The following is a 16,493-nucleotide window of genomic DNA, read 5'->3' on the forward strand; positions in this document are numbered from 1 at the left end:
AATTCAAAGTTCTGGTTATTACCCGTAAAGCCCTTCATGACAAGAGGGTCCTCATTTTTGAAGGACTCTCTCACCCTTTTAAAAGTATGTGCACCTAGGGAGAGGGCATCCTTAAAAAAAATGAGGTTCAGAATAACTTCTTTCAGCTATGACCTCTATTCAGTAAACACACACCTCCACAGCCAAGTTGTAAGTGTCCTCTGTTTTAGACCAAGTTATCTGGAATGAGCTTCAGAAGAGATCCAAAACATGTTGTCTATATTATGATTTTGGAAGTGGTGGTGTAAGGTAGTCTTTTTAGAAGGTGCTATTTTTGTAATGCTGCTGTAGCAATCTGAGGAATCATAGAAGCCATGAGGTTGTATGTATGTTTTAATTGTTTCATTGTAATTTATTTGTATTTTAAACGAATTGTTAGCTGCTTTCACTAGGCGGAGAGGTAGGCTTGCCAAGTCCAATTAAAGAAATATTTGGGGACTTTGGGGTGGAGCCAGGAGACATTGGGGTGGAGCCAGGAACAAGGGTGTGTCAAGCATAATTGAACTCCAAGAGAGTTCTGGCCATCACATTTAAAGGGACAGCACACCTTTTTAAAATGTCTTCCTTTCATAGGAAATAATGAAGGATAGGAGCATCTTCTTTTGGGGCTAAGGGTTGGACTGCCAACTCCCAGCCCTTAACAGTGTGCCATTAACACTGGCACCGGCTGTCAGGAGTCTGGGTGTGACCCTGGATGCTTCCGTGTCTATGGAGGCCCAGATTGCAAAGGTTGCCAAGCTGACATTTTTCCAACTGCACCAGGTTAGACAGCTGGCTCCCTACCTGCCCTGCCCTAGCTATGGTCACCTCCATGCAATGGTCACCTCCAGACTACTGTAATTTCCTCCTCATAATCCCCTCTACCCCCCCCCCCTCTTCTCAGGGTTTTTTATTGTAGCAGGAACTCCTTTGTATATTAGGCCACACACTCCTGATGTAGCCAGTCCCCTTGGAGCTTACAGTAGGCTCTGGACTAAGAGCCCTGTAAACTCTTAGAGGATTGGCTACATCAGGGATGTGTGGCCTAATGTGCAAAGGAGTTCTTGCAACAACAACCCCTCCCCCCTGGTCTCTTCTCCTTTTATTCACTCAGAGTGCGGCATATGGAAGGGCCCAGTCTTTTTAAAACTCTGCACCCATTGTCAAGCAAAGATCCCCTCAACAGATGGTCATGATCTTTACCTCCTTGTCTGGGAGAGGGTCACTGGACTGATTCCTGTAAAAAATTACATGAAGTGTACAGAATTCATGAAGTAAGCAAGAAAGAACCAAGCACCTTGCCATCTTCTCCAGGAAACCTCTCTTCAGCCTCAGATGACCTCTACTGCTTCTCAAACCTTGCTGCCTCCTCCACCAGTGAGAGGGGATTTGGCTCCATTGGATCACCTAAGAGATGCTTCAAAATGAAAAAGAAAAGAAAAGAAATATCATAAACAGACATTAGAGAAGGGCGGTATACAGTTCTGTCATCAACTGTTATAGCTATCACTTCCTTGGTGTTTTCTGGTATCTTGACCCTAGCTATTCAGACCGCAGTTTTGACACTTCCAGATCCAATAGCTTCAGGGCTGTTCCTTACAGAGCCCACTGTGGAACCTGATCCATCTCCTTCAACTTTGGCAGCCCAGACACTCACCATTCCAGTTCAGGATGAACCATTGTTGTCGACTCTTGTTCTACCTCAAAATGTTCAGCTTCTACGGGCAACTCCAGCAGGCATTGGTCTCAGTGTTCTGGTTCTCATCACTCCAGGATTCCTTCTCAAAAGTGTCACCCTCTGCCTAGGCACCCCATCAGCCGTGGAGTCCCTCCCATCACTCCAGATGTCACTCTCCTCTGTATTACGAGGACTACTCCCAAACAAGTTGAAGTTTTCACTCCAGTTTCCAGGACTGTCAAATCCATGATGATTGTTGTAAAACATTATTGAGGAACAGGGCAGTGCAAATTTTGACAGATAGCACAGTGAGTGTCTATTACCTGAACAAACAGGGAGGTACAGCATCAAGAAGGCTGTACAAACTAGCCCTTTATCTCCGGCACTGGTGCATCCAATAAGGGATCTTTCTTTTCTGCACTGCATGTTCCTGGCATCGAGAATGTGGAAATGGATCTACTAAGCAGGACAGTGGTAAATGAACACGAATGGTTTCTGAGCCCATCTTATTTCATGGAAGTGTTCAATCACTTTGGTCAACAACCAGTGGATGCATTTACTACACATCTCAGTACCAAGTGCGCAACATTCTTCAGTCAGGGTGCTCCAGCTCATGGTTCCCTCAGAGATACCTTTTGCACCCATGAATGTCGCATCATTATTACATTTTTTCTCCCTCTCCTCTGATACCCTGTGTAACTCAAAATATCATCAAAGAGCAAACAACTTGTATCCTGATTGTACCATGGTCGCCCAAATAACTGTGGTTTCCAGTCCTCCTACGACTGTCTCACCAAACTTACCATTACCTTCCGCTGGTCCAAGATCTTTTTTCACACCAAGACAGCAGAGTTCTTCATCACAACCTGGTTTATTTCACCTCACAGCATGGTTCATTCGACCTTGACTTTCTCTCCTCAAGTTCAACATGTCCTGGATAATGCCTGCAAGCTGAGTACCAGACACACCTACTCAGATAAATGGAAACATTTTTCTGGTTTTGCCCATTATGAGGGACTTCAGCCAGAGGCTACACCTCTACCATTTTTTCCCCTTATTTGGTCTCTCTTCAGTGTTCAGGTTTCTCATCATTAAAAGTTCATTTGGTGGCAATTTCTGCCTTTCACGATCAGTTGGTTGTATTACTCTTTTTTCCCACAGACTGACAATGATGTTCCTTAAAGGTGTGACTTCACCCTTCTGTGAAATCTCACGTGGCTTCATGGAGCCTATCCCTGGTTCTCTCCCAACTCATGGGAAAGCCCTATAACCATGACACCTCTCCATCTCCTTTTGTGGAAAACATCTTTCTTTGTAGCCATAACATCTGCAAGTCACCTTACTGCCCTTCATTCTGATCCTCCTTATACAGCGTCTCACAAGGAAAAAGTAGTGCTCTTCCTGGACCCTTAATTTCTGCCAAATGTGGTATCCTCTTTCCACGCCTCACAACCCACAGTTCTCCCTCCATTTTTTCCAAACCCTACTGATGACACCCAATGTTCTCTTCATACCCTGGACATTCATAGAGCCTTATCATTTTATCTTGACTGCATGAGATCTTTCAGAAAAGACACAAATTAGTTGGTGGCTTATGGGAATAAGGAAAAGGCTCTAAAATGTCCTCCCAAAGACTAGCCAAATGGATTGTTGCTACCATTTCCTTCTGTTAAGAGCTGACAAAGCAACCTCTGCCCACTCTCCTGCACACCCACTCCTCAAGGGCTGTGTCTATGTTGGCTAGTCTCTTAAGTGGCACTTCCATTGATGACATCTGTGCAGCTTCCACATGGTCCTCTCAAGCCACTTTAATTGCATACTATGGTTTGGACCTGAGAGCACAATGTGGCATGTCATTTGAGCAGATGGTACATTGATCCATCTTCTCCTGACCTATTTCTTCAGGTAACCTGTAGATAAATCACAATACAGATGGTTACTTCGAATATTGACCGTTGCTTGTTGTGCTCTGTTTGTATGAAACTAGTAAACCTCCATTAACTTTCAGTGCAACTCAGGTACTACATGGCTATCCTCGATCTGCTAGCACCCACCATCCAATCTATTTGAGCTCACTAGTCACCTAAGTGTGGGACTGCACAGAGACCACAAAGAAGATAAACAAGTGGCTTACCTATAACTGATGATCTTCGAGTGGTCAGTTTGGTGTAGTGGAGAGCCAGTTTGGTGTAGTGGTTAAGTGTGCGGACTCTTATCTGGGAGAACCTGGTTTGATTCCCCACGCCTCCACTTGCACTTGCTAGCATGGCCTTGGGTCAGCCATAGTTCTGGCAGAGGTTGTCCTTGAAAGGGCAGCTGCTGTGAGAGCCCTCTCCAGCTCCACCCACCTCACAGGGTGTCTGTTGTGGGGGAGGAAGGTAAAGGAGATTGTGAGCCGCTCTGAGACTCTTCGGAGTGGAGGGAGGGATATAAATCCAATTTCTTCTTCTTCATATTTGCCATCACAAATGCTCACCCAGCCATCTTCACTGCTAGCATCTCTCAACTGCTTACCTTGTTGATGGGACTGCTGGCAGCAGATGGAACTGAGTGGGTTGGCGCCTTTCCTCAGCTTTGGGTATGCACACTGCCTGCCTGCTCCCCAGGGCAAAGAGAAGCATACCAAAACACTGGTATCTTTTAAAACTCTGGGGTGAGTTTCTGCGTGGACACAGTACCAAGTGTCTGACTGCACAGATGACCACTCAAAGATTATCAGTTACAGGTAAGCAACCTGTTTTTCTTCCCATATGAGCATGACATGCCAGTTAATGACTATTTTTAACATGGCTTGCAGACATGTAAGAAGGAGATATACAAGATTCAGGTGTTCAAGCCCCAAATTAGAGTGTTGAGATTGCTGAATTTAGATTATAGGGCAGCTACTTGTTCACTGCTTCATATCTTAATCTTTAAATAATCTTCTCTTTTGAACAGGTAGCATTGGGTTGATGTTCTTTTTTTCAGTAAATGAGAATGGAACAGTAATGACCCCACCTCAGAAACGCTACTGCTTCTGAATATTTCACTGCACATGTTGAGAGTCTCTTGTGCCCCATACTTACATGACTTTTTAGTTGAAGCTAGAATTTAACTTTTCTGTGTTTCTAATGTGCAATGTTTGAAAATGTCAGATATTTGCCTTATTATCGACTGTATAAAGGTGGAATCCATGTAGTCTGCTAGTTATGTGCCACTTATTCTGCTTTTTCTGGCCAGTTATTCATGTTCCAATCATTTTTGGCAAACCCGCTCCTTTTTAATGTCAAGTTTAAATCTTTCCTCAAACAGCTGGTAGTCAATACATCTCCTCGGTAACAATTGCAAAATGAGCTACTGTTTGTCTTCCATGGACTCCAGTAGAGCCTGAGTGGGACTGAAATTAATAGTGTTAAAATGAGACAGTGCTTGATAGCTTTGACTTAGGGCAGTAGTCTTTCCTCTGTGGGTTGCAGAGCTAGTGTTGTTTGCTGCCTTTCAGAAGGAACTGCTGCTCATGGACATAAGTAGAGAGTAGGAGTGTCTTGCTTCCTCCCTTTCCTTGCACACATGATGAAAGTAACAGCAGGAAGATGAGATGAGGTCAGCAAGTGTTGGAGAGGATTTATTTTTAGCACAGGAAGGTTTAGTGAATCTAGCTTTCCCCCTTCCTGTCACACAACCTGTCATGTGGTTTCCTGACATATGCATATAGCTTAGTGGGCTCCAGCTTGCAGCTGCTTATTGGGTCTTGAGGATCAGTGTGGCCCCCAGTCTGGAAAGGTGAAAGAGCACTGTCCTAGTATGTAATTTTCAAGACTCTTTTTGAAGGTTAGAAAGCAGGGGGGTTGAGATGTGAAAGTTTATCTGGATAACCTTTTAGACTTTCAGCTTCCTTATCAATGTTTTGCTTTCTCACCTTCTTCCCGTAAAACAGATTTTCCACTTCATGATATACTTCGGTTCATTATCTTTGGTTGCAAGTGGATTTATGGAGCTGCCAGTTGTGTTATTTAGAATGATTGATATCTTCTGCATTGTCCAGTACATCAGTAGGGGAAATAAAACCCTATATTTATCTGGAATTAACACCCTGTATATATTAACATCCTGTACTATTTTTCTTTTTCCTTATAGAAAATGGAAAACATATTTTTGGGGGGTTGTACGTTAAACTCTTTAAAATAGATTTCTATTAATTTTCTTGAAGACTTTGTTGAAATTTAAGAGTTGAACATACTTAATTGTAGAATAAACCATTAATTGGTAACTTTGTTTTATTAGTACTGTTATTCATGGATCTCTTTGGCTTTTTGGAAGCTTCAGTTAGTACAAAATGTCATTGGTTGTGGTTTGATCATAGGGATCATGCAGTCTGTGTACTGAAAACTGTACACTGTCTGCCTCTTTGGTCCCAGGCACAATTCAAAGCTTAGTGCTCACACAGAAACCTCTAAATGAATTGTAGAATCATGGAGTTGGAAGGTACCTCCAGGGTCATCTAGTCCAAACCCCTGCACAATGCCCGGAAATTCACAACTTCTTCCCTCTAAGTTCAGTATACATGGAGGACCACCTTCTCCCCTACTGTCCTGGGCAACAGTTAAGACTTTCCTCCCAAGCTCTGCTTTGTATTCAGAGGTGTGATAAGTGGCAACTAGATATAGAGTGATTCTGCTTCTAGGATATATTCTTTCTCAGGAAGCTCTTCTGGCATCTTCTTCTCTGGTTTTTAAGTATGAGGCTAAATATATTTATTTTTCCAGACTTTTGTTTGAATTTTCTTTCACTTCTGAGTCATGTCAGGTTTTCCATCAATTTTATTGTTAGATATTGTTTCTGATCTGGCCCTACTCTTATAGTTTTATGGGAATGTGTGGATTAGGTCTTGCTTTTATTGGTTATCTCCTATGAATTATTTTTATTCCTATGCTGATTTTTGATTGTTTAATAATGTACTGCTTAATGTTTATAATGTTTGCTTAATTGCTGCCTGATTAATATCAACTGATACTTCGTTGTTGTTTTCCTTTGTTTTGATTATGAGCCACTTCAGTCAGATTCTGTCAGAAGAGGCATGAAGAAATATACTAAATTTAAAAAATAAAGTGGGACTTTTGTATGTCACCATGACATGTACTTAATTTTTACTTGTAAAATATTATAGAGGCTGCTTACACACTGTTGCTATATGATGAGCTGTTGGAATGGTCAGACAGGCCACTGAGAGAATTCCTGAACTATCCCATGCAAACAGAGTGGCAACGTAAAGAATATCTCCATCTCACTATTATCCAGAACTTTGACAGGGGAAAAGTAAGTTTGGTTTTTAAAGCCAGTTGATTGTTAATAGTACATTATATTGTTTAATTATATTGTAAATATGACAAGTGATTTGTTGTTTTCATGTTATGGCTTCAGATGTTATGCAAAACCACAGTTTAATTCGACTAACTAGGGCCGGTCATCTGATTGTGGGTCACTTCACTGATTGGCTAGTTAATTGCAATTATTCATGTTCAAATGTGGACATTTTTGGCTTAATCCTGGTTTCTACCTTGATGCTTCTCTCACCGCAGTCCAGGCTGGGATACCAGTTGGGTTTCTTCAAAAGTGGGTACAAAGGGGATGGATTCTATATTTGTCAAGGAATACTAGGATATGAATGATTGATTATGAGCCAAATCCTAGTTTCACATACTAACCAAAGTAAAGTAAACTTTGATCTGAGACTAGCCATGTCTCTTACAATTAAAGTACAAAACATTTTGGTGACCCATGTGCTTTACAGTTTTATCTTGTTTGGTATCTGTCTTTTACATATCAGACTCTGGAGTAGAGATTATGAACCTTTTACTTCTTGATTTGCTGCCACTGTATTTCATTCTGTTGATTCCGTAAGATCTACACATATTTTTTTAATGAAGCCACTGAGGACATAAGTATTTGTTTGTATATATTAATAGTACCTTGGTCTGGCTACATAGCCGAAAACTGGGTATTTTTCCATTCAGCCTGACATCTGTCTAATCCTTGCTTAACTGCAATAACCAGGATTAAGCATAAGTGGGGCTTTACTTACATATTTTCAGCATTTTGATTGAATGCTTAATTTTCATTTTGAAATCCAGCATGGTGTAGTAGGTTAAGAGTGGCAGACTCTAACAGAAAGAACTGGGTTTGATTCTGCACATGAAGCCTGCTGGGTGAATATGGACCAGTCACTGTTCTCTCAGAACTCTCTCAGCTCCACCTACCTCACAAGGTGATTGCTGTGGGGAGAGGAAGGAAAGGCAATTGTAAGCCATTTTGACACTTAGGGTAGAGAAAAGCAAGATATTAAAAAAATCTCTTCCTTTTTTTTCATTTTGTCTGATTTAGGGCAATTCAGGTGTGTTGCCCCATTAGGTACTAGGTTTCCAGTATTCTGTGAGTACAGTTCATTAAGCTCAGAAAAGAGGGATAAACCATATTGTAATTGCTCATAAGCAGCTGTTTACTGCCTGTTGGCTAATATTCTCTGGAAGTGCTGGTTAATGTTAAATTATACTGCCAACAGTAGAAACTTTAAAATCTGTTTGAGACAGCTGAACAACTTTATATATTCTTCTCTGGGTAGAACAATACTCTTCTTTATTTGTCTGCAGTGCTGGGAAAATGGCATTATCCTATGCAGAAAGATCGCGGAGCAGTATGAGAGCTATTATGACTACAGAAACCTCAGCAAGATGCGGGTAATGGAGCTAGATATATTTTTGTCATTAAGAAGTAAATAAACATCACTTTTATTAGCAACCAAGGCAAAATATAAATTTATAAAATGTAACTTTTGTGGTAAAAATAATTATTTGATTTGAATGAGCACAAAGATGACTGCTGGGGGGTGGGGAGCAGCATGGTATTATCTGATTTTGTCAGATTTCAGAAGCTAAATAGGATCGGTAGTTGGATGCGAGACCCCCATAAAGATTCTGCGGCCAAAAAAGGTGATGGCAAACCACCTCTGCTTCTCATTTGAATGGAAAGCCCCTTGCTGGTGTTGCCAGAAGTGTGTTGCAACTTGATGGCACTTACATACACAGATTACTGCTGTAGAGCACATGTAGGGATCATAAGAACAAACAAACAAGCATGAACTAAACAAAAAACATGAACTAAAATGTGCTATTTTAGTTCATGTTTGGTTTGGACTGCTTTACTCAAAAAAGAAAGAAAGTATTGACAGGGATCTAATAGGCACTTCAGGTTGTGGAGGGAGTGTCCTGATTCCTTTCCTTCCTGTTGCAGCCATCTATGTCACATTGTGCACTGTTACAAAGGGTTCTGACCCCCCCCCCCATCTTTCCATAGTAGGTTTTGGGGGTTATAGGGAGCTGTAATGAGAAGGGAAGGTGAGAGCCCTGTTCACCATTCACTGAACTCAGAGACTCCACACTTGAAACTATTTTGCAGTTGTTTACAGATGATTCCGAAGCTGTATAGAATTTGTACTCCATATTCCCCATTAATCTGCTTATTTGCTGTGCTATATTTAACTGTTGTGTTTATCGTTACTATTGCCTTGGAAACATGATGAAATCTTCATGCAGTATGTATATAATTTTCCTATGCATTGAGATTTTGGTGGTATACCAAGGCACAGCTGCTATAATTTCTTTGTTGCTTTCTGTGATATTTGATCCCAATTTCTGCTAAGGTTGAGATTTTCAAAAAATAGTTTGTGATGTGGCATGAAATCTTGCTGTTTGAGGGAGAGGGAGTTAGAAGCTTATTGGGAGGATCTAAAGTAGGTCTTAGAATCCTGGTTATACAATCTGAACTGGACAGCCAGGGCTCCCATTCAGATGGAGAGGTTGCACAAAAAGAAAAAAGTTTACATATTGCTTATCTCTCCTATGCAGCCAAACTGTGGTTTTAAATGCAGCCTAAATCTCAGTACAGTGCCACCTTCCACAATGAATCCATCTGGTGTGATGTATTTGTGAACATTATGCCATAACCCTTGTGCACGGCCACTACGTTAATTTGAAAGATGTCATACTGTGCCTCCTGCCTACAAATATCTGGTCATATTCAGGGCAAGTATAGATAAGTAGAAGTACAAAGGTATTGATGGGGACTTGATGTGAGCTGGGAAAATTCTTGCATTAGTTGCATTGCATCTATGACATAAATAAACAAATTACTTGTTATTTATCTGTGTATCCTCCCCTTCAAAATAGCAATTCCATTTCATCCTTGGAACAAATCTGTGATGTAGAGTAGACTGAGAGATAGGGACTGGGCTGATAGCACTACTAAGTCAAGTTATACCACTGCTAAACAAAGTTACTCTCGAAGTCCATTGAAATCAGTTTGCCTAGAAGGGCGTAACTCTGTTTAGGAGTGCACTATTAATGAGCTTCCTAGATGGAATATAATTTGAACCCATATCCAAAATTCTGTCCTCTGTGCTACACTGGTTCTTAAATGTGTTGGATCTAACTAGCATGTGAATATTTATATCTGGCCACAATTTCATATGGAATTCTTTGCTGCCTTCCTTGAACAGTATCATGGAATACTCTAGTTTCCTAAAAACTGTTAAAGACCCCAAAATAACATTTTGTTCAATTTCACATAGATGATGGAAGCTTCTTTTTATGATAAAATTATGGATCAACAGCGTTTGGAGCCAGAGTTTTTCAGAGTTGGATTTTATGGGAAAAAGTTTCCTTTTTTCTTACGAGTGAGTACAAAAGATGTCTGTTGTATTTATGCATACATTTTGATGTCTTGTCATACTTGAGACATGGGTATTACCCTGTGGTCCAACTCCTACAGATTACTGATAGGAACCTAAGCAGCAAACTATTCCAGCAGCCTTGTATTTGATGTAAGCTATTTGCCTCCTGCTTTTTGTTTCTGTTTTTTCTTAAAAGCTTTTATGAAAAAGCTGACTATGTAGGTCACAAATACACACACACACAAGGACTTGCAGGGAACATCTTCCTCTTTCCTTTCCCTAAGAGCCCTCATAACCATTCTCCTGCTTTTTTTCTCTCCTTCCCACACAACAGCCAACCTACCTTTATCTTCTATGGGTCTTCAGCTTCCCCTCCCCATCCCAGTAATTTCTGCCTAGGAATACTGTGGCCCAGTTGTGTGGTGCTGGCTGCTGGACTAGGCCCACTTGCATGGTAGGAAAGTCTCAAAGACTTGTGAGGGGGCTCACTTTCCTCATCTCCCCATCCCTCCTTATTTCCCCCTCTCCCTCCTCTTGGAATCTCCATGTTGTTGCCCCTTTCACTGCCTCATTCTCTTATTCTCAGCCATTCACCAACCAAACTTTCATCTGTCTCCTATCTGCAGCTATTTTATTTATTTTACTTAATTTATACCCCCGCTTTCTCAAAAGTGGGATCAGATTAGCTCACATCATCTTTCTCTCCTACTTTGTATTATCACAACAATCTTGAGAGGAAAGTTAGGCTGAAAGTATGTGACTGGTACAACATCATCTAGGATACTTCCATGGCAGACTAGGGATTTGAACCTGGATCTCCCAGACCCTAGCATGAAACTCTAGGCACTACACCGTATTAGCCTTCCTATGGTGGCTGTTGTGTAGTAAGCAGCCAGGCCTAGGTGAACCATGCAAGTTGAGTGGTACCAAGTCACCAGTAGTTGCTGTCAGGCCTGGCCCTGTTGAGTCCACCTTCAAAGGCCAAAACTGCCAACCTCCCTTTGCCTTTTATTAATAGAAACTAAACCTAGAATGCTGTAGTTACCTAGCAACGGCCACTGAGGGATTCCATTTCTTAAAGCCACAAGTCCTGCCACTTTGCCACCTCTGGAGGTGTCAAAGAACTATACACTACTGACTAACCTCCCCAATATTTTTTTTTAAATGTTTTAAGATTTTTCTGCAAACCTGGGGGTTTCAAGTTTCAAGTCTTCCAAGTTTAGAGAAAAAACAATCAGTGTGGGCCAAATCCACAAATTTAGAAATCCACAAATTTATCCATCAGACTAGGAATGGGCACAAACCAGTAAAATAGAGGTTCATGCTTTGGGGGTTCTCAGAAACCCCAAAGCACAAACTTCCATTAACTTCTCCAGAGCCCACAGCTGGGTAGGGCTGCTGGACTGGTAGTGAGCCTCAAAGGCATTTGAATGCCTTCAGAACTCACTTGGATGAGGGTGGTAGGTTCTGATGACATTTAAATGTTGGACCTGGAAGTGGGCTCCAAAGGCATTTAATTGTCTTTGTAGTCAGCACAAACATCATAGAGCAGGGGTGTCAAACATATGGCCTGGGGGCTGAATCAGGCCCCCGGAGGGCTCCTATCAGCCCCCCAAGCAACTGGCTGTCATCTGCTTCCTTCTCTCTCTGTCTAGCTTCCTTCTGCATAACAGCTTGCTTTGTAAGGCTTGCTCAATCGCACAGAAGCTACAGAGCAAAACCTCTGTTTTCTCCATTAGCTGAGGCTCCTCCCTTGGGGAGGAAGGGAAGGAGGAATAGCTTGCTTTGCCAGGCTGTCTCAATTGCACAGCAGAACTACTGAGCCAAGCCTCTTTTTCTTCTATTGGCTGAGGCTCCTCCCCCTCCTGGTCCCCTGGAGAAGGAAGGAAAGAGCCCAGTTAATAATAATAATATTTAATTTATACCCCGCCCTCCCCACCGAAGCAGGCTCAGGGCGGCTCACAACATAATATAAAATACATGGTTACATAATAAAACAATAATCTAAACATTATATAGTTTCCTTAAAATTCCCTTAAAACCATCTAATTAAAACCAACAATTTCATACGATCATATTCGGTGCTACATTTTCTAAATTTCCGATCTTACTCATATACAGATTTTATCATAATGACGGTACAGCTGGATTTGCATTAAGAAAAGGCCAGCTGAAAGAGAGTAGTCTTGCAGGCCCTCCGGAACTGGGCAAGACTCTGCAGGGCCTGCACCTCCTCTGGTAATTGATTCCACCAGTGGGGAGCCATGATTGAGAAGGCCCTTTCCTTTGTGTTTTTCAGTTTGGCCTCCTTCAGCTTGGGGATTATCAGTAGATTTTGTGAACCTGATCTCAGCACCCTCTGGGGTGCATATGGGGAGAGACAATCCCTAAAGCAGACAGGTCCTCGGTCTTATAGGGCTTTAATGGTAATGACCAGCACCTTGTAACGGATCTAGTACACAACTGGCAGCCAGTGCAGTTCCCGCAGCCTCAGCTGTATGTGCTCCCACTTAGGGAGCCCTAATAGCAGCCTGGCTGCCGCGTTCTGCACCAGCTGTAGTTTCCGAGTTCGGCACAAGGGCAGCCCCATGTAGAGGGCATTACAGTAGTCCAGCCTCGAGGTGACAGTTGCATGGATCACTGTTGCCAGATTGTCACGCTCCAGGAAGGGAGCCAACTGCCTCGTCCGCCTAAGATAATAGAAGGCGGATTTGGCAGTGGCTGCTTTCTGGGCCTCCAGTAGCACCCCCAAGCTCTTGACCTTGTGTACCATTACCAACCCCGTCAAAAACTGGTAGGGGGATTTCTCCTCCCAGACCACCACGACTCAGGCAAAGGATCTCTGTCTTCGCTGGATTCAACTTCAGCCTGCTCAGCCTGAGCCATCCTGCCACAGCCTGTAACGCCAGGTCCAAATTTTCTGGGACACAGCCAGGCCGGCCATCCATCAGTAGATAGAGCTGGGTGTCATCGGCATATTGATGACAACTCAGCTCATACCTCCGGGCAATCTGGGCAAGGGGACGCATGTAGATGTTAAACAACATTGGGGAGAGGACTGCCCCCTGTGGCACCCCAAAGTTAAGTGGATGCCTCTGGGACAGTTCTCCAATTGCCACCCTTTGTCCCCAACCGTCAAGGAAAGAGGAAAGCCATTGCACAAGCAACCCCTGAGTCCCCACATCGGTGAGGCAGCGGGTCAGTAATCAATGGTCGACCGTATCAAACGCTGCCGATAGGTCTAACAACATCAGCACCGCCACGCCTCCTCGATCCAGATGTCGCTGGAGGTCATCCACCACGGCGACCAGCACTGTCTCCATCCCATGGCCCGGACAAAAACCAGAATGGTAGGGATCTAGTACGGAAGCGTCATCCAGAAAACTCTGCAACTGTAACGCTACTGTCGTCTCAATAATTTTGGCCAAAAAGGGCAAATTTGAGACCGACCGATAATGAGCCAATTTGGCCAGATCCAATGTCACCTTTTTCAATAGAGGGCGGACCACAGCCTCTTTAAGAGGCATTGGAAAACGCCCCTCGGTGAGTGATCTACTTATGATGCCCCATATAGGACACCTAAGCTCCCTCTGGCAAGTTTTAATTAGCCAAGAGGGGCATGGATCCAGGTCACAAGTTGTTGGGCGTACAGTGGAGAGGATTCTGTCAACTTCCTCCAGGCTAAGCATATCAAAGCAGTCCAGAGATGGTCCAGAAGACGGGCACGGAGCCTCGAGTTCACATACTGTTTCCAATGTGGCGGGGAGGACACGGTGAAGCGACAAGATCTTATCTGCAAAGAATTCCACAAAAGCCTCACAGCCGATCTCCAATTCTCTAGCATTTGGTCTGCCTCGCAGCAGTATTGTAAGATTCCAAATCATCTTAAATAATTGTTCCCTGGATCCCATGGGAGAAATACAAAGAAAACGCCTTTAAGACTGAGTGCTAATGTTTTAACCATGTTTTAAGGGGTTTTTTTTAAAAAAAATCTTCAATTATGTTTGTCTGTGTCCTTTATAAAGTTTATATCTCTGCTACCTAATCTTAAAGTGCATGGTCTCTTATCTGGGAGAACCGGGTTTGATTCCCCACTCCTCCACTTGCAGCTGCTGGAATGGCCTTCAGTCAGCCATAGCTCTTGAAAGAGCAGCTTCTGTGAGAGCCCGCTCAGCCCCACCTCCCTCATAGGGTGTTTGTTGTGGGGAAGGAAGATAAAGGAGATTGTGAGGCACTCTGAGACTCTGATTCAGAGTGGAGGGCAAAATATAAATCCAGTGTCGTCGTCATCTTCTTAAAAAGGTACACACATGGCCCAGCCCAACAAGGTCTCATTTATGTCAGGTTTGGCCCTCATAACAAATGAGTTTGACACCTCAGTTCATGAGTGGATCATGGTGGTGGTGGGGAGACACAGTCTCCCAAACCCCTCATTCTTGAAGCATGAACCAGCCTGATTCAGCATGAATTTTGGTTCGTGCTTCGGTTCATCCCCATCTGTACTTGAAAAATAGATATGCAGATGATAATACATAGGGCTTTTTTGTAGAAAAAGCTCAGCAGGAACTTATTTGCATATTAGGCCACACCCCCTGACACCAAAGCATCTGGAACTGCATTCCTGTGCATTCCTGCTCAAAAAAAGCCCTGATAATACAGTATGAATCTCATATTTGGAATTGCCATTTAATCTTGCTAAGTATTTATTTTTGTCAGTTTCACTGCTTGGTTGATGAAAGCTTGCTGGTAAGAAAGCTCAGCTGTAGCCTGACTTGGGCTTGTTAGAGCTCAGAAACCAAATGGTGGCAATTGTTGGTATTTGTGTGGGAAACCACCAAGGTTGTTTTGCAGAGGAAAGCAATGGCAAGCCATCTCTGCTGAGCTCTTGCCTTGAAAACCCCACGAGGGGTCATCATAAGTTGATTGTGAAGTGATGGGAGATGATGGTGATGGTGGTGGTGATGATGATGATGAAAATTCAGCTGCAGTGGCTTGGGGAAGTAAACCAGTTAGCACTTTTAAAGAAAGACAAAAGGCATTGTTCTCCAGTTACAGGCTGATTTCATTATTCCAATTTACAAGGAAGGAATGATGCCTTAAATCCAGAGTTTTGCAACATTGCTATTTGAGAACCTTCTCAAAAAACAGTCCAAACAGTATAAGGCTGACATGTTCTTATTTATATCCGTCAGAAAAAAAATACCATAGCAACGTAAAGTGGCCTAACTGTAAATGAGAGTTTTTCCCAGTTTAAGAACCTTTGGTTGTCAAGTTTGTAATATTTGTATCTGGCTGCTTTCGGTGAATTACATTATGAAGTCATACAGAATTTTAAAAAAAATGAGTGGGGGAAATCAATGAACTTGGGTTGGAATATTAAAAGAGATGTAAAATGCATATACTATTTTCAGCAGATTGAACATAGAAAGCTGTGTCATACAGGAATACTGAAATTCTCTGTTCAGTCAAATTGTTATTGATTAGAGATACAGGAAGTCTGGGGGAAATAGATACTTTAGCATCTGTAGCTGATAATACAGCTATTAAGCAATCATCGCTGCAGTTCCAATTCCTAGCGCCTGCAGTAACTGGTGAGGCGGTAGAATGAAAAAGAAATAAGCCTCCATTCCTTTGCCAATAGAGATACAAGGCTGTAATGGAGGTGTACAAGTACTAATTGGCTTTGTACATAGGCACTGATATACATGCTCAGCACCAAATTTAGTTTTCCAGTTCTGTGTTGCATCTCCTTGTATAAGGACACTTCAGTGCCAGCCTTTTCCTCTCTTCCTGTCCTGCTTGCTATTTTATCAGCTAACCCATCAAACTTTCCTGGAACCATGCAATTAATGTACCATAGGGACAGCCATTAAAACTAGGCTGTTCATCTGAGGCTGCAATGATCAGCTGTTAGAAGATGTTGCAGCTGGAACTAGCTGTGGATTTTTTCCACCAGGACTGATAGATAATTTGTGCAACCCAACAGGAGCTGGTTTTGCCCTCTAATTCTTTGAATAAATGTATGATTAAATAAGCCTTAAACAAGTCTCATGCAAGGGGCAAACAACTGATTTTGCTTGCCTTGCCAGTTCA

At 42.5% G+C, this 16,493-nt stretch overlaps 1 protein-coding gene across 8 annotated transcripts in view; it reads left to right on the plus strand.

The window, feature by feature from the left end:
* DOCK4 (dedicator of cytokinesis 4) overlaps positions 1–16,493 on the plus strand; it is a 434,871-nt gene that overhangs the window by 374,033 nt on the left and 44,345 nt on the right. For all 8 annotated transcript variants that reach the window (XM_060244887.1, XM_060244888.1, XM_060244891.1 and 5 more), the window contains 3 exons: positions 6,843–6,991; positions 8,323–8,409; positions 10,299–10,403. In XM_060244887.1, coding sequence (XP_060100870.1) covers positions 6,843–6,991; positions 8,323–8,409; positions 10,299–10,403 — 341 coding nt within the window. The remainder of the gene's footprint in view (positions 1–6,842; positions 6,992–8,322; positions 8,410–10,298; positions 10,404–16,493) is intronic.

The sequence above is a fragment of the Heteronotia binoei genome, chromosome 8 (assembly GCF_032191835.1).
Source record: "Heteronotia binoei isolate CCM8104 ecotype False Entrance Well chromosome 8, APGP_CSIRO_Hbin_v1, whole genome shotgun sequence".
Lineage (NCBI taxonomy): Eukaryota > Metazoa > Chordata > Lepidosauria > Squamata > Gekkonidae > Heteronotia > Heteronotia binoei.